General features: G+C 39.0%; 1 protein-coding gene across 6 annotated transcripts in view; it reads left to right on the plus strand.

Annotated features, from left to right (window-relative positions):
• VPS13B (vacuolar protein sorting 13 homolog B) overlaps positions 1 to 18936 on the plus strand; it is a 398969-nt gene that overhangs the window by 38999 nt on the left and 341034 nt on the right. For all 6 annotated transcript variants that reach the window (XM_079984696.1, XM_079984699.1, XM_079984695.1 and 3 more), the window contains exons 2-3: positions 147 to 313; positions 9138 to 9281. In XM_079984696.1, the coding sequence (XP_079840822.1) occupies positions 167 to 313; positions 9138 to 9281 (291 nt within the window). In that variant the 5' untranslated portion in view covers positions 147 to 166. The remainder of the gene's footprint in view (positions 1 to 146; positions 314 to 9137; positions 9282 to 18936) is intronic.

Genomic DNA, 18936 nt, shown 5'->3' on the forward strand with positions numbered 1-18936 from the left:
GATGCATGGCTGTTAAACTGCATCAGTTTAAATCCAAGTACAGTACTCTGATTTGAAAGTTTCTGGCAGTGGCAGTAAGTTTGCTTTGTACAGTATTTTTATGCATACTAGGAAGATATAACATCAGTTTCTTTTCTTTTTTAAAGGTTCCATCAACAAAGACACAATGCTTGAGTCGTATGTGACTCCTATTCTAATGAGCTATGTGAATCGCTACATTAAGAACTTGAAGCCTTCTGATCTACAGCTATCACTCTGGGGAGGAGATGTTGTTCTTAGCAAGCTTGAGTTAAAACTTGATGTACTTGAACAGGTATGTTGTTCGTTGTGCTTAACTCAAATAAATTAATGTAACATTAAATAAGCTGTCCTGAATTTACTTTGGGTGAATGATACCCTTTTTTAGCATTATTGAGACGTGTATATTCCATGTTTCTCAGGAGTAAAATCATGTGAATTTAGGGTGCAAACGGTGCCTTACTACTCTGGCATACTTTTCTATGTTAATGCATGAAGGTATTTTATAAATATTTTTCTTCCATGTTTGTGAAGCCTGGCCTCCATTCCTCTCTCAAGGCCCTCCGTTGCTCAGATCAGGCTGCCTAATTCTATATTGACGATATTTCTTTCCCACAAACATCAAGTACCTTTGTACTTACATCTTCTGTCGCTCAGTACACAAGAAGCCTTGTGGCACAGCACTATAGGCCAATTGAAGTTGTCTTCCTTGCAGTGAGTTGTTTGAAAAGACACACTTTATATTCCCCTACATATTTTCAGCTGAAACTTGCTAATTGAAGTTGTTTCTCTTCTGAATATTGTGTTGAAAAGATAAAATGGACTTTCTACAGAAAAGACTTGCACAATATAACAACAGTCTTGTGTTGAATGTCTGTAACATCTTGTTTCTGTAACTGATGTTGCATCTTGTTGACTTGGGGAAAATAACTTTGGTTGGGATCCAGTGATGCAATGTATGTATACCATAGCTGTCAACTTTTCCCTTTTTTAAAGGGAAATTCCCTTATTCGAAATAGGATTCCTCGCAAGAAAAGGGAAAAGTTGACAGCTATGATGTATACAGGGGAGAACCATATGTGCACCTGTTGTTTGCTTTGGAACAGCAGTTCTATTGCTGAAGAGACAAGTTGCAAATCCTCAGATGTGGGAATTGTTGCATCATAACACAGAAATGTAGGGATGACTGTGCATGGTTCTCCTGCTATGTGTGCAAATCTTGAACATTATGTCTTTCCTCTGGAGCAGTGTTAGAAACTGATATATGAAAGCTAGGAGCTAAATGGCATCTTAAACCTAGGTTATGGGCGCAACAATGGATTGTCTAGACACACTTTTATAACAAGAATACAAAGCTGACAATGAATGAGCTGCAGCTAAAACGTATGTTCATTTTTCATATGGTCTAGTCCTTATCTGGAGCCTGCAAAAAACAAAGCCATGCTTCCCCTGCCCGTCTCCCTAATAGGGTCTCTGCTCCAGTATTCAGAGAGTGGCTGGAAGTGGGGAGGGAAAAAACAGTCCTCCTTTTCTTCTACTCTGCAGACAAGCCCTGGATTCTCCCTATACCCCCTTTCCTTCATATAAATATATATATTTTTGGCGCCACACATATTAAAAGCCTATAAAACTGATGGCAGAGACACCTACCTTGAGTGTCTAGTTCGCAAACCTAAGACCTATAATATTTTTCCGTGTAGAAGATGACCAATAGATCTATTGGAAGCCTAGCGAGGAACAATTTCTCCTCCCACACCCTTAGCGCCAACAGTGGCAGTTTTAATCGGAAATCTTAGGCGCAGTACTGCACCCAGAGCTCAGAAATTCCCTGTCGCAAAACGTGCCTAGAACAATGGGAGTGTCGAACACTGCTCTGGAGAATAAACTCTGTTCGTCAGTTGATATTACTTCTAACTCACTGTGCAATTTTATCATTGTCCTTTATGATATAAAAAAACTTGCTTTGGCAAGTTTATCTACTTACTGTACATTTATCTACTTACTGTTAGTTTCCCCCCCTCTTTTGCCAAGTGTTTTTTCCCGAGAATTAATTTGATTCAGTGTTGTTGGTCATGTGTTCTGTGTTCTATGATTTTTAGAATTTTATTTTTTATTTTTTATACAGAACCATGATAGATAGATAGATAGATAGATAGATAGATAGATAGATAGATAATTTATTATGGTTGGAGACCAGCTTATAAAACACACTTGGGGGTACAATCCCAGAAGGAAAACAAACATTTAAAACAATATACAACAGTAAATTTTAAATTTATAAATGTGATAAGCGTATAGATACTTATAAGCTATAAGATAAGCTACCGCAGAGAAATGACCCAGAATCACCCATGGAACCGAGTTTGGGGATTTTCGTAATGAACTAGTTTGAACTGGGGGGATGGTCTGCACCTACAGATCTGTATACAGAATCTGGTGGCCATCCGGGTCGTCTTATGATCTTTGCCTAACAGGAAAAGGTCAAATTTTTGCTTTTCCAGGAGGTCAGTGAGCCTCACCAGCAGGGGATCAATGGTCTCACTACGTGCCTCTTCGTAAAAGGGACATCTAAAAAATAAGTGCTCTGGACTTCCTATATCCCCCAATGAACAGGTGCAAAGTCTCTGAGCATATGGGACTTTTTAAAAGGATCCTTCCAGGACCAGCGAGGGCAGAGCCGAGCTTCTGGCGAATGTAAAAGCCCTTCTTGCATTTCTGGATATGAGAAAGAAGAGATTTGCTGCCGGTGTGGCTATCTCTCTCTCGATTTCTCCAAATTTATAGTCTGGGCACCTTGAGCAGTCCTGTTGTCTCTCGGTGCCTATGATTCTTTGCCTAACCGCCAGTCTTAGAAAGGCTTGAGGGGCAAAACCCAGTTTCTGAAGGGTGTTCAGGACTGCTGTCTGCCAGCCTGACTGGAACTGGTTGCAGAGGATCAGTGGGGCTATTCCTCAGGGGAGCACATTCAATGACAGCCATTTGTAGATTAATGTTAGCCTCCACTCTCATCATCCCCATTTCTAGTCTGACCCATGCGTTTGAAATGCATCTGGGGACTTGTAGGAGAGCTCTAACAAAACCATGATATATTTTTATGAGCTAGAAGTTTATAAATGGACTTATAAATAATATATATATGTCTACATCATATTCATGTGATTAAAATGAGGAATGTTTTTTATCTCATATGGAAGTAAAAAAGATTAATAGATGAAAATGAGCTTTATTGAGCAATGTTTATGAAGTTTAAAATTGCCACACATTGGTGTATCTGAAACATAATATAAAGAGCTACAGTAGAGCTACATTATAGAAAGGCTTTTGAAATTGAGAAAAGATTCAAGATCAAGTGTCACACATGGTGTGGAGGAGGCTAAGGAGGAGGCTCCTTTTTGAGGAATATGTTCTGTGTTCTAGCATAAACATTAAAATAATAACTTCTGAAGGATTCTCAAATTGCTTGGCTAAATTGAACATATTTCTAGACCTAGAAATGAGTTTTAGAAAGAATGTGGGTATGATGTATCTGTTTAAACTTGCTTGTCATTAAAATAGATGTACACATTTGTTCTATGTAGCATCAATCAACATACTTAATAAAGATAAATTCTAATGTAAGATGTTGGACTATATTCTTTTTTGACATATGTATTCTTGGCAATTTTGCACTTTTGGTCAGCATATTAAAGAAGCTCTCTTCATCTAAACAAAACAGAGCATATGAAACAGATGTTTCATTTACTCAGGAGTAAGTTGTTGTTCAGTGGACTTGCTCTCAAAAAGTTGCATTGGATTGCAGCTTTAAGTGGTGTCTCCTGGGTTGTTAGCTTTTGACATCTGACATGATTCTACATTGTGACAACTTCACTTTGTTAAGTTGAAAGCGTTTGTTGGAAAAAACACCGACCTGTATTTATACAACAAAGAGTGAGTCAGGCAGCTGTCATAAAAGGCAAAAAGTTGTTTTCAAACTTTCAGCAGCTTTCTATTATCCACTTTTATGTTTTCTTCACTTCTATTCTCTACCCTGATGAAGGCTGAGCTCCTGTGTTTCCTCTTGAAGCATTAGGACAGTGACATTGAATCTTCTATCTTTTCAAAAGTTGTGAAATTGCTGTACGCAATAGTAGTAGTTCATGGGAACCTATATACCTTAAAACCTAGCTTATAAACACAGCGGACCTGAACCTGATCTCGAGAAACAGTTGCACATCTTTCCATAAAAACAGAATTGAACAGTAGCCCCTAAAGTAACTTCTGTCCCCCGCACCACGGTGCTATCTCACAAACTGCTGCCATAATACTGTGCAAGGGAGTTGGTGTGTGTTTGTGTATGTGTGTGTGTGTACACACACACACACACACTGGCCTGTGCATGTTCATGTGTACACTCACACCCTTGCCTGAATGATTGCAAGTCTATGTGTAAGAACACATGACCTTCAGGCAGGTTCCTTCGATGTACTGTTTATTTTTTTTTTTAAATAATATTTATTAAAGATTTTCAAATATAACAGAAAAAGAAAAACATCCAAATTTAAAACCTTATTTTCATTGGCATCCTTCCAGGACTTCCCCTCCCCTCCCCCTCTTGTATTCCAATTCTTTCAAATAGATTCAACAAATTCTTACCCCAAATTTTAAAATTATTATCATTGGCCCAATTTAAAAAATATTTTCCCATCCCCTAAAATCGACCTGTTCCCTTCCACGAGTTCCCCTCTTTAATATGCAATACAGATTAAAATAAACAGAAAAATAGAAAAAGGAATAAAATGTAATTTAACACCCTTTGGATTCCAAATTTCCCTCCCCCCTTTCCCGGTTGCGTTCCCAATGTCCGTCAATATCTACTGTCATCCTGGAGCTCCCACATCTAAACCACAGTCCTTCACCAGTCCGCTTTGCCGTCTTTTTATTAGTCTTTGCCGTCTTTTGGTCATCTTTGATTTCACATGTCCAATCTTGGAAGGAGTCTATCTTCCGACTTTGTCCAGTTCTTGTTATTCTTGTTGTTCTTGTTGTTCTCTCTCCTCTTTTTTTTTTTCCCCGCTCTCCTGCACAAATGTTCTAATTCCAAAAAGCTTCTAATTCCTCTGTAGAGGCTTTGTTATTCAGGAACAAAACATTACGTCAAGTCCCTTCCATTCTTCAATAGATAAATCTATTGTCTCCTTTAGTGTGTAAACCTCTGTAGACAAAATAGTGTTCCATTTCTGCAGTTTCCCAGGAGATAAAAAGTCCTATTCAAATTCGATGCCAACAATACTTGTAGTGTCCCACAGCTCCTCTAGAGGGATTATAGTAACTCAGTTTCCTTCCCGATCACACCCAACAGTCAAAGTAACTTATTATTCCTTGTTTTAAACAATTTATATCCAATTTGTAACAAATGTGACCAGCAAAGTCCTCGTAACAAAGTTCTCTTTTTGTTCTTCCACTTTGACAGCTCCTTTGACAGCTGTCAAAACCTCTATTTCTCCTCTCCCGGCGCTCTTACGGATCGCTCCCAGGGTTTCCGGGGGGGGGGGGGTTGCCTTTTAATTCACATTCCACTTTTCTCCTCCAGCCCAGTCTTACAATTTTGCATCGCGAAGTTAATAATTTTATCAAAAAAAGGTTGAACTCGATCTTCGTTGTCAAATCCTTTGCTTTAGCTCCTCTACAACAGGGGGGAGGCTGACTTCCTTTTTGCACCTCCCCCGCTCGCTCCGAATTTAAAAAGAATTTTCCCCCTCTTTTAATCCATGTTCCAATTACTCACGGGTTATTCTTTTAAAGTCCAAATTTTCAGTGGAAGAAGTCAGCGCTCTCCGTCGAATGGCATGCGGCTTCGCTCGGCAGGGGAAGCGGAGGACTCACAGCACCACCCCCCCGTCACCCGCTCCGCAGCCTTTAAAAAGGCTCCTTCGCGGGTCGGGGGGGACGCAAACGGTGCCCGAGTCACCATGCCCATGGGTTTCAGCGCCCATGGTTTTTGAGGGTCCCCGTGTCGCCGGCGCGGTAGAACCCAGCCCCTGCCGAGCAGGCTCCCTCCGGAGCTCGGAGGGAGTCCGCCATTCGGCGATGGCGCCAACCCGGAAGTCCCCCTTCGATGTACTGTTTATGGTGCCTTCTTAAATCATTTTTGTTTAGGCAAGCCTGCCTAGTCCCTGACATATAGATGTTAACATGTTTTTAATTATTTTAACTGGTTTTATGTAGAAGTAGATCCCATTTCTCATTGGCATTACATCTTGAGTACATGCATGATGGTTCCTTGTTCATTCAGCCTCTTGTTACTCAATTCAACAAACAGCAGTTCATGTATATGCCAGAGTGCTTATGGATCAAGGCAATTTTATGTAGGATCAGAATATAATGTTTCCCCTAGGCTTGGCTATACAGTAGCTTCTAATGTCTGTTGTTAGTGACTTGTCTGGAGTTCCTTTTATATGTCAAAATTGAACTGCAAATGTGCCATGAAATTCACAGTGCAACATCCCTTATTCATGACACAGTTGTGAAATAAGGGGCTGACTTGTTATACATTATTGAAACCTATTGGGTGAGCTATCTGGGCTTCACCTGACTCAGATTGGCCTGCCTGAGTATTTGGTGTGGCACCAATCCAGAGCGTGGAGGGCGGTTGCTCCTGGGGGGTGGTCTTTAATATTCAAACTGAGTCCATTTTGTTAGGACCACCTCAGAACTTTATGGCCACCTTAACTATTGTGGGGCTGTCTCCGTATACCATTGATCCAGCACATATTGCATGTCTGACAACTGATCTGGATTTGCTACAGAGTGAATTTGGAATGATCCAGTGGCTGTGCGGAGTTTGACTCTATTGTGGGTGGAATCACTCACTGGTGAGGTTTGGATTGGCTGTGGCTGCCTCCCCCTATGGAGGTGCATGACCCATTAAGATGGATCTTTGAGCAATAAATCAGCCCAGTTCATGGCTAGGTCTCAGGTGGTACACATCTCAGAGCAGCTACAGCCAGGCAGAGGTGAAGGTGTATAATCATGCCTACCATGTGGCAACATTGGAAACACCTATTCCACAACTGTTGCCTCCTCTGTGAACTTTTTTTAGTGGCAAATGGTCTGGTTAAATCATGTTTGGTAATAAAGACAGATAATTGTGGAAGATGCTGAATGCTGTTTGTGCTGACTAGTAAGGAGGAGACAGACTACTGCCGAAGCCATCAGTATATTGTATGACGCTTCCCAAGGAGGAACATGATGGAAAGTTGAATTTAATTACCTCTGAAGTTTTATTTTAGTCACTGGAGAGTAGGGCATACAGGAAAAGGTTGCCTCCTCTTCTGGAAGGCAGGGTTAAAACTGGAACAAACTGTTAAAGGTGACAAGACTGACAAAGAGGGAATCTTCTTAGCAGCCTTAAAGGCCTCAAGGCCTGTGAGTTTTGTCAGGACCTCGGAAAGAGGAGAGAAAACCAGCTGTGGCATATTGCCACCTTTCTCTTTTGTGTGTGTTCTGTTTCTACTATGGAAAAGGAGTGGGAGATCTTTGCTGTTTATACTTGTGGGCGATGATTCATACCACTCAGGATAAGGTCCTGGATGAGTTGGAGAGAGGGGTGAAAGTTGTTAAGTTGCGCAAAGGTCACAAAGTAGAGTGGGGACTTCTTGCTGGGTTTACCCAAGTTATTTTATTAAATTGACATTTGTAATTGCTGCCCTTATTGCAGTTGCTTTGTTTGCATTATCATGGAACTGTTTGTTGTTTACTGGGCGTGTTGATATGATTTTGTAACTGCTGTACATGGTTATATTTTCCTGTGTGTCCTTTCTACTTTGTTCTTTTATTTCTGCACTCTTGGATTGAAAATATTCAATGAATAGCAGGTTATAAATATTTCTAATAAAAAGTAAGTCACTCAGAAGCTCATTGTGCTTTATGTAGCACTTTGAAGGCAAAATTGCTCATATTTGCTTCAAACTTGGTGTCATAATTGTAGCAAGCCCATGTTTTTAAAAAGGAAGGCCCTGCTTTTCCCGTTGAAGGGGATGAACCATGTGCTGATTATACGGGGCAAGGACTACTCTGTGGCAAATGCCCTGTATGTGGAACTCCTTTCTAGGGGATGTTCCATTGTTTCCTTCCCTTGATGGCTTTCAAATGCCAATGAAAGATGTTCACCTCATCTTTAGCACATGGTTGAGGAAGTGGTGTTATGTTTTTATATTTGTACTTTGATACAAAATTTTAATTGATCTTCTAATTATGGTTTTGAGTATAATTTGAATTCTGTTAAGCATTCTGAGCTCCTTGGGGAGGAAGGGTGGCATAGATATTTAATAATAAGTGTTTATTTGAAGGCAACCTCAGGAGCCACTTCCTAGCTTGAGAATTCCTACTCAAGTTTACATTAAGCCTTTGGGTCTCATGTGTTTGTGGGGTGGTGGAGGGGTGGTGGATTAGCAGTGTAAGACTATTTCATTCACTCATTTATTTTCGTTGGATTTTAGTGGCCATTGATAATTAGGCAGAGGGCCTTCTCAGTGATGGCGCCCACCCTGTGGTACGCCCTCCGATCAGATGTCAAGGAAATAAATAAGTATCTGACTTTTAGAAGACATCTGAAGGCAGCCCTGCTTAGGGAGGTTTTTAATGTTTGATGTTTTATTCTGTTTTTAATCTGTTGGGAGCTGCCCAGAGTGGTTGGGGGAACTCAGCCGGATGGGCGGGGTATAAATAATAAATTATTATTTTTATTATTACAAGTTTGGATTAACTGTATATAGTTTGTGGATTTTATGTTTTATAAGTTGTGCTTGTTTTTTCAATGAGTCTTCAAGCTTAGAACTGAATAAAAGCCAAATGAATGAATGCGGTGTGTGTGTGTGTGTGTGTGTGTGTGTGATGTGTCAGAATAGATACAACTTGACACACATTGGTTATGTTCTTGGTTTATTTATATGAATGAGGTAGTTCCCCATTATCTGGGAAACTATTTTGAAATGCACCAAAATTTATGTCAGACAGCTTGCAGCCGAAAAACTTGCTAAATTGTATTTGGATAACTGTAACTACATGCTCAAGCCGCTCATTTTGTTTCATTTTGTTTTTAATAGCTAGCTTGGTAATTGGATATGACTTTTGTTTTCCAGGAGCTGAAACTACCATTTACATTTTTAAGCGGACACATTCATGAACTGCGCATCCACGTACCATGGACAAAGCTTGGTTCCGAGCCAGTTGTGATTACAATAAATACAATGGAGTGCATTTTGAAGCTGAAGGATGGAGTCCAGGTAAGAAAACAACACGCAATATATATGAACTTATTGGATTTTACAGGAACTTGGATACATGGTTAGTTTCCCTAGCAAAAGGCTACCATGATGTTCACCTTATCCTTATGGGGTTTCCTCCTGAAAGTCACTTTCTATTGCTGTCAAATTGTGATTGGAAGCTCAGTTTCTTCTTGATTCCACTGAATCTTTGAAGAAGGTGAAATGTGTTTCTTGCTGTAGCAATCTTTTAGACTAGCTAAAATTGTTCCAGTTTTCTACTAACTAAAAATCTGGATCTCATTGCTGGAGTTGAGTACTGGCATCCTTCCAAAATGAGGAAGTGATGTAGGGAAACTAGTAGTTTTTTATTATCATGCTTCAATATTTTCATACAGTGCACTTACCACATTTAAATTTTGCTTTTAATTTTTATTTCAATTTTCTTCTTTGTCATCCTGGAATTGATCTTTGTAGTTGAGTTTTTTCCTTTTTTAAAAAAAAAACTTTCCCATCAATAAGATGTTGAATGTGCAGAAGGGATGGGAGGGGTGTTGAGATGGAACAACAACAACAACAACAACTACAACTACTTTATTATTTGTACCCTGCCCATCTGTCTGGGTTGCCCCAGCCACTCCGGGTGGCTTCCAGTACGGTATAGTGAAATAGATTCTGGTGTTGTGTAGTAGCCCAAGTTTTACTTTCTCTAGATGCTAAACTTATGAATATGTGCTTTTTCACAATGGTAAACAATTATTAAAGCGTTTAATAATAATAATAATAATACTGATTATGAAAGAAGGTGGCCAAGGAGTGGAGCAATATGTGAGCTTGGTTTAAACCAGTAATGCACAAAATTGTGTTTATTTAATGAAGTTTAAGATCAGAGGTCTCTGGTACATGCCAAAAGTGGGAAAGTACCTTTCCCCTTATATATTTCTTCAGTTCTACTATGCAAAGCTCCTTTTTCTACCTGTTCTGCCCACACAATCCATTTTTATAACCCACAATAGTAAAGGGAAACTTAGTGTTGAGACACAGTACATCTCTGAAGGTAAGACATGGAGTGGGGCTGTGGAGGGAAGACTCTTGGCTTCATTCCCTGATTGTAAGCATCCCAGAGATGCTGGGTGGTATCCAACTAACTTGTCCCATCAGCAGAAGGAATTACGCTCGTGCGATGGAACGTCTACCCTCTCCTCCCCGCACCTCTCATTTCCCCCCTGCGCAGACTTGCCATTAATCTCTGGAATTCACCATCATAAGGTGTAACAATGGCCACTAGCTTTGATTACATTAATTATCTCCCCACCCCCTGATTTATGGAAGATAAGAAACTGCTAACAAGGAGTTTCAAGGGGGTACACCGCTAAAAAACAGATGCTAGGAACTAATGGAGAAAGGCCATTGCTTTCATGCTCTGCCTTTGAGCTTTGACCAGCCAGACACTGTTGGGAGCAGAACCCCAAATCACTCTTATGCCTCATATGCGCTGAAAAATACTTTTGTCTTTGAAGATTAGCTTTCCACACAGATTTACTTAGAACATTTTTACTTTGCCTTTCAATGCAATAGTCTCAAGACAGATAATAAAAACAAAAATAAATGTTCATTTACTCATAGTGGTGGTTCTCCACCCCAAGGGAGTTTTGAGTATATTCTGAAATGGATGCAGTGATAAGGCAAAAAGTGCAAGCGTTCAGGTGCTTAAAGTCTTGCACAAAGACTTGCATTCCTTCCATGCAGCAAGCTCTACAATAGCAACCAACTGGAAAGGCTTACAAAATTCCAGTATTTCCGGGAAGTTTAAACACCTCTGGAGCCACTTAATGTGGAAATCTGGCTAATCAAACAAAGAAAGCAAAGGGATGGGTTAAGCCAGAAACAGTTTGAATCCTTTTTCTAAATTATGTTATTCACTTATACATTGTGGCACATAGAAAAACACTGTTAGGTTGTTGCAGTATCTTCAAGGACATATGAATTTCTTACTGGATTGATATAATTGTGTCCAAGTTTGTTTTATACCTGTTTCTGTGTTAGATACATATATATTGCAAAAAAACAAAACAAACCGCAGTGAAATAAAAAGTAACCATTTGAAGCAGCAATTACAAGCAGTGATTGCAGCTATAACTGGTATATTTAGTGGTCAAAAGTTAATCTGAATGAAAGTATTTTATGTCCCTGAAATGGACTGTGCTGCTAGATTTGGCAATTTCTTGTGGGAGATGGTTCTATAATCTCAGGGCAACATTCTCAGCTGTTGCCACTAATTTTTAGAAGGCAGTTGAAATACTATTCTTCAAATATTCTACACCTAGGCTTTAAAACTAGCTCTCAGCATCTAGAATCAACCTGGCATCTAGTTGATTGTGTACTTAAATAATTGGTTTATTAAATCTCTTTACTCCATTATATTCTCTATTCTTCAGTTTCTGGTTTGTACAGTGGATGCTCGGGTTGCGAATGTGATCCTTGTGGGAGGCATGTTCGCAACCCGCAGCATCCACAACCCGCAGCACCGCGTCTGTGCACATATGGGTTGCGATTCGGCATTTCTGTGCATGTGCAAAGTGTGCTTTGCTGCTCCTGCGCATGTTCAAGTGCCGAAACCTGGAAGTAACCCGTTCCGGTACTTCCGGGTTTCGGCGTGTTCGTAACCCGAAAACGCGCAACCTAAAGCGTCTGTAACCTGAGGCTGGAAATTGCCCACATTTGTATGCTATGTGAGAACTGGTACTTCTTTTGGTTGGGTTGGCACATTGTGTACATTGATTAAGAAATTGCCACCGCGTTCCCTCTTGAACTGTAAAACCAAAATGATCACATGACTAGGAAGGGAATATCTCCAGTTAGAGTTCTCCTCCATTGCATGAGTTTAGTGTATAAAATTGCTATGTTCTGTCCTTCATACTGGAGAACGGTAAAAGTGCAGAAGGTTCAGCATAGAGTTGCTATTATTTTTCCTAGAGATGAATTGATTTCAGAAATGATATTCATACTTGGACAAAAATATCTATTGTGTGCCCATCTTTTAGCAAATAAGTTATTTGCTGTTGTAGCAAATAGGTTCTTCTCACCTTCTGCAGAATAATTTATGTAGGTAGATTATATGAAAGGTATGAAGATGTATCACCATAAAACTCTAATACAAATGGGCTGATGATACCTGATGTGCTTGTGGTGGCTCTTAAATGCTTTGATATGCTTATGATTTGTGCTGAGATATAGGAAAGCACTTCATCTAAGTGCTTATGCACTAGTATATTTGGAGCACATAGCACAGTGCCTTCATTTTCTTACAGTGAAAAATGTGTTGTGCTACTAGGCACAACAGCATTTTGCTCTCTGTTTTAAAAATTAGGAGCACTACTAAATAAATACAGCTATACGTACTATATATGTGTACATTTTATTCATTTTGTATTATCTACAAAGTACCAGTGCTGCTGCATACAATGCTCCAATCTCCTTAACAGGCTCCTGTTTAATAATTAGCTTGGAAAAATCTGACTACCTCTGAAACATTATTTGCATACATTTAGATTATTTAATTTTTCTGCATAATGATATAAATCTCTGTTTAAGAAGTCTGGTCCTAGTTATGCCACCCATGCAGTGACACAAACACACGTATATGTATGTATTTAAAATATTCAGAACACTAAGTATTTTTTTCAATGCAAAAGGTAGACGTTTCAAGGCCAGATGTCCCATAAGAAACACATTTTAGAAGCAGCAAATTACAACTAATTATAGAAGCTGCAGAAACAGATTTGTAACACATGACTTTGTGCAACCCAGAACTAATATTTGATATTGGACCATGCAGATGGCTACTGCTGGAATGATCATATTTCCTGCTTGCATGGTATTTGAAACTTGAATTTTGTGGTGCATACGGCAAAAGGTCAAATGTCACAAATGTAAAGCACTCTCAAAACAAGTATTTGTTACAGATGTTTAAGAATCTATAGTAAGAGGGGGATTTTGAAAATTACAACTGACATTTGGACAAATTATTCCATGGTATGTACAACCTTAGAGAATAACATTTGGATTTATGCCAATGATAGGATTTATCTTTGTAATAATAAGAATGTAAATGAAAGCAATCTCTCCTCTTTTTTGAACATGTATTTAGGAAGTTATAAATTCACTTCATTTCATGACAAATAACTCCTTTTGGATTTCTGGTTCCCAAGCTCCCCCCCCCCCCGCTCCAAGCTGCCTTTAAGAACTTCAGGTACCTGCTTAAGCCCCTTCTTTGTATTTTACAATATAATATATCTTAAATTTGTAAAGGTTTTGTAAAAGTTTATTTATGCATATGGCTTCCATGTAGCCCTTTACCCTGATAAGAGATGTAATATCTCCAAATCCACTTCCATATTATTTATTTATTGTATTTCCCTGTTGGAGAATAAATCTGATTAGTTCATAGGTTTAAACATCTGCACCAACAGATTTTTTAAAACCTGCACTTCTGTTTTATAGTTAATCGACATTTGACTTTAAGTCACCTTTTGACTATAAATCAACTTTTGAGTATATAATATAGCAAATAGCATTGTGTCAAGAACCTTGTGGAAAATTACAGTTAAGTAGTTAATTGGCATGAACTTAGTTCAAATTTGGCTAATTTTGAATAAGGCTATCATATCATAATACTTTATTCTGCATTTTTCTAGTTGTTCATGAAGCATGTTGTTGTCATAGTAAAGTCATAGTATGCAGTATAGAAGAAGAAGAAAGAAGATAAGAGTATAACTAGATCAGAGGTGGAGAACTGGGTCTGGTCTGTGTCAGAGTTTTATTTTCCCCAGCACTCACAGGCCATGGTTGACAGATGGAAAGTGCCATCCACTTGTTAATCACATGATGTCACAATGTCATCAGATGACTTGGTTTTGACCAATCAGTTATCTGATTGTAAAGTACTGCAGATCCTGATTGATTGTTGGCAAAGTGCTGTGCACAGAGTTTTTCAGGTGTCATTGATCACCTTCAAACCCCATTTGACACTGCCATGTCTTTACCTGCTTCACACTTGCAGGGCAGGTAGGTGTGGTTTGGCCAAAATGGCACCCCTGGCCAAATTGGGAGGTGTGGAGGGACTAACTACGCATGTGGACTGAAGGTTCTTGTGATCTATATATCAATATAGATCAGGACCATATGGACAAGCAGTGAGAGTGTGTACTTGTTTTCTAAATAGATAGCTTCTTGTCTCTTTATTTTTCAAGCCTAATGTTTTGCAGGAAAATACTCAAGGGTTGGGGGAAATAATATTTAAAAATGGGTTGAGATCACACATGCTCTGTGACCTGTAGATATGACAGTGGTTTGCTTTGGTCTTCAGTTGCCTGCAGGTTTTCCCATTATTGTTAGTGACAGTTCCTCAACCACAAAGTTTAGGGTGGGTATCTTGGGAACAAATGGAAGAGAGCTGAAATCTTCATAGTGTCATTTATTAATGTGTACACACACCCTTACTTCAGACCATTTCCCCAGGGTTTGAGTGGGGTCATGTGTGTACTTTCACCAGTTTTATTGATGACCTTTTTGTTGGGAAGTAGAATATGGAAAGAGAGTGAAGGAGTGTTCCCAAGCGAGGTGGACCTGCAGAAACCTTACAGATTTCAGCTAACTAGCATGCCAATCATTGCAATCCAACCTTAAAACCTTCTCCTGTATACAGTATACCTACTATGATTATACTTCCTGCATCTGAAGAAGTGGGCATGTCCAGAAGAACTTATGCCATATTAGTGCCATAAGACTCCTTGATTGTATATGTGTTGTGAGTAATAAATGTGACATTTCTCAAGTCCTCATTTCTCTGTTCTGTTACTAAACTTACTAAATTGCGTGCAGTTATGATGTTGGAGCACAGACTTGGTTCAAGTTCCAAATGAAATGAGTACTTCTGTAACATCCATCTGCAGTTGTTCAATTTGCTTTGAAATTGTTTTAATATGTTGACCTAGTAAACAGTGATGAAAGTTGTTGTAGACATTGTAATAATAATCAAAATGCATACTTTATGGCAAAACACTGACTCCTTCTCCCAAGTTCTTTGGTAAAAGCTTTCAGAGTAAGCAGTGCTGTCAGGAGAGGACAAGAGGAGCAACCATTTAAAAAGCAATCAGCTAAACTAGTATGTCCATTTGCAGCAACGTAGATGTTTTGGAAGAGAAAGTAACCTGCATGTTGCAAAACACATTTATCAGTTCCTAACACATGAAGGGTGTGTGGTTCCCATTTATGGGGAGGGGAATGCTATCTCTGCCTACAGCTCTGGAACCAGTCTGCCTCAAGCCATTACACCAGGCAGCTGAATTCCTTCATCCCTGTTTCTTTTCTCCTCTGCCCCAGCCAGCTTTTAAAATGCTATTTTTTTCCTGTGTAGTTTCAGAGTGGCAGGAGCAACCAAGTTAGATAGGTGGGGTACAAATGATAAAATTATTAAAATTATTATTATAAGAATGTAAGAAGGGCAATATTTTAGTTGCTAAGATAAAGGGTAATACCCAGTGATGTCATACTCCAGGTAGACTCCTTGAAATCAGTGGATTTGTCTTTGAATTTCATTGAGTGTACTCTTGAGTATGACTCAGTTGGATATAATCCAAATCAATGCTTTATAGAATTTTATTCTGGTTGTGTTGCTTAGGGGCAAAGAAAGTTACTTGCTGAAGTGAAACAGGACTGGGCACTGTCAGTACCAAGTTGGGAGATGGTTTGGGAACCCCTTGTATGCTGTTTTGAGCTTCATGAGTGAAGAAAGGAAGGGAACATGAATGTAAATAAGTACAGTGGTGCCTCGCAAGACGAAATTAATCCGTTCCGCGAGTCTCTTTGTCTTGCGGTTTTTTCGTCTTGCGAAACACGGCTGTTAGCGGCTTAGCGGATTAGCGCTATTAGCGGCTTAGCGGCTATTAGCAGCTTAGCGGCTTAGAAAAAGGGGGGGAAAAGAAAAAAAACTCACAAGAACTCGCTCGACGTTTCGTCTTGCGAAGCAAGCCCATAGGGAAATTCGTCTTGCGAAGCACCTCAAAAGACGGAAAACTCTTTCATCTAGCGAGTTTTTCGTCTTGCAAGACATTCGTCTTGCGGGGCACCACTGTAAATAAGTACATCTAAGTTGTCATATCTACATAGCTAATAAGAGGAAGAAATGTAATGCCCCCAATACCTTGGCATGTTACAATGTATAATACTAGGACTGAGTCTTGCCCATCCTTTTTGTTGTGAGAAAACTCATACATGAACATATGTTATCAATGATTTAAGGCTTTATTTAAGCCAGTGCACAAAGTGACATTAGAAGCAAGCCTATTATGTCTGTATTTAAAGATTTCCTTTTCTTATCAATATAGTCAGGTTACTAGAAGTAATGGGAGGACTGTTCAGAATTAGACCTGATCCTTTTCAAGCTTAAACTTCTAAGATGACTCTCCTTTTTTTAGCATGCTACGAGGCATGAAAGTAGGAAGATGCTTCCAGAGGAAAAAAGAGAACTTCATCAGGAGTTCAACTATAAAGGAAAAGAATTAATTCGCTACAGTAATAAAAGAAAAAAGATTGCCTCAAATAATTATTGTAAATTTGCAATGGGTAACTCAGAGGGGAACAAAATATGGTCCAAGAAAAGAAAAACAAACAAAATCAGCAACAGAAAGTGAACAAAATTAAGGAAGGAGGAGGGAACAATTCAGAGTATAATTACATGCTTAAGTCTTTACAAACAAACAAAATCTGAAACACATGTAAAAAATGAATTTTGCAAGAATATAACTTGGCTTGAAGAAGTGAGGGAATTGTGTATCATAAAAGCAATGTGAAAGAAAAAAGTCCCAAGGACCCTTAAAACATTAACACACTTTGGTTATGTAATTTTTCCAAGAAATCTTAAACGTCAACCAGTAAGGGATGCACCAATTTAAACTACACATTTAGCCTTCATTTGCATGTAAAAGTTAAGCAAAGTTAGTATGACTGTAGTGCTAAGATTGATAGCATTTTAATAATACATACATATATATTTCTTTATTTTTGAGGTACTATTGTATTTTGTAATCATGTTCACTTAAGAAGGATTATGTACTATTTCTTTCTCTTTGGGTCTGTGCAGACAGAATGCTGCTGATTGCTTTTGGTCATGGCTAAACACTAAATACATGGATTGAATGTATGGGAATGGTTCAAACTCTCTCTCCTTGTTTGCTTTTGATCCTAATAGTGAATTCCCATTACTTTGGCAGCAGTGTTAATCACAGTAAGGGCAATCAGGAGCACTATTCAGGTGTTAACTACAATTGCACCTAAGCAGATCTGGGATGGGGAGTATATTATCAAGTCTCGCTCCTCTGGCATATTGTCCCCATTCTGTGTACAGCTGCCTACAAGCCTTAGGGTGAATGTCTGCAGTGGTGAGCTGCCTCTGTGCAGGAACATTCCATGTGTGATTTAGATCAGGGTTTTAAATTGTGTGGAGTCTGATGTAGGTCTTCATCTGCAAACATGGAACCAAAATAATGTGACAGAGTAGGGGGTTGGCAGTGCACCCCCTTGTGTTATTGCTCACATGCAAGTGCAGTCAACGCTTGAATCGGCTAGGATTTCCTCTTACAATGAATTCAAAAACCCAGGTTAAAGCTGCTTTTAAAAAACCCACTGTTCAGTGGAAATCTGGGTTAGAGCTAGGTGGGATTTCAGTTTCACTGAGGACAGTGTTACTACCAATGTGGTGGTTAACCCAAGTTAGGTCTGGTAGGAGGGCATTCACATCCAAAGGGGAGAGAATGGGAGAAAGAAGGGCATATGTTTTTGTAGCTTGCTTCCCATTCCTTAAACATGAGTTGGCCCTTTCCATTTTGCTGGTTCAATAAGTTCCCATTAAAGGGACTGATGTGGTCCACCCCTTCTTAGCTTCAGTAGTTCTCTGCATCAAGGATTCCCATTTGGCTCTTCTTAATCACATACCAGCAATCTATCATTTTACTTCTTTCCTGTGCCATAGACTCTGCTGTCCAAAAATCCATAGCATTCTAAAACGATGAACTTACCAATAAACCTGTGGTATTTTATAGCAGTTCAGCCAAAAATATATATACTGCATTGCTTTATTTTTTTTAAAAAATGTTCTTCTAAAGAAGAATAATTTTTTTTGCCCAATATGCATTTGAGAAGGAAGACTATTAAAAGAAAAAAATAAATTCTAAATAAAGTTTCCTTGACTTGATAGCTTCATTTTCTTGTCACTTGCCTAGCTATAACTTTGTGCAGTTGTTCCATACATTAAAAGCTGAATCATGTCAATCTGTTATTTCCTGCAGTGCTTACATAGTTCAATTTCCACGTATTTACTTGCTTTGTAGGCTCTACTAAATCTTGGGTGTATTTCCTTTTATTGGTTTTAGGAAGCCGCCCTTGGGAAAGAATGTATAGAATCTTCTTAAAATTTAAATTTATTTCTCTTGCTGGAGAACGTTTTATCAAAGAGGAAGGTTTTGCCATATGCCCTAAAGTTGCTTAAATTCCAAGTGTTTGAGTTCCTAGGGGAGAGCATTCTGTAGCTAGATCCTCTCAACCGATAATGCTTTAGCTCCGGATCGCATGCATTTGTCAGGAATTCATAAATGTCATTGTCCCACAAGAGTGCAGC

This window comes from Podarcis cretensis, assembly GCF_951804945.1.
Source record: "Podarcis cretensis genome assembly, chromosome: 7".
Classification (NCBI taxonomy): domain Eukaryota; kingdom Metazoa; phylum Chordata; class Lepidosauria; order Squamata; family Lacertidae; genus Podarcis; species Podarcis cretensis.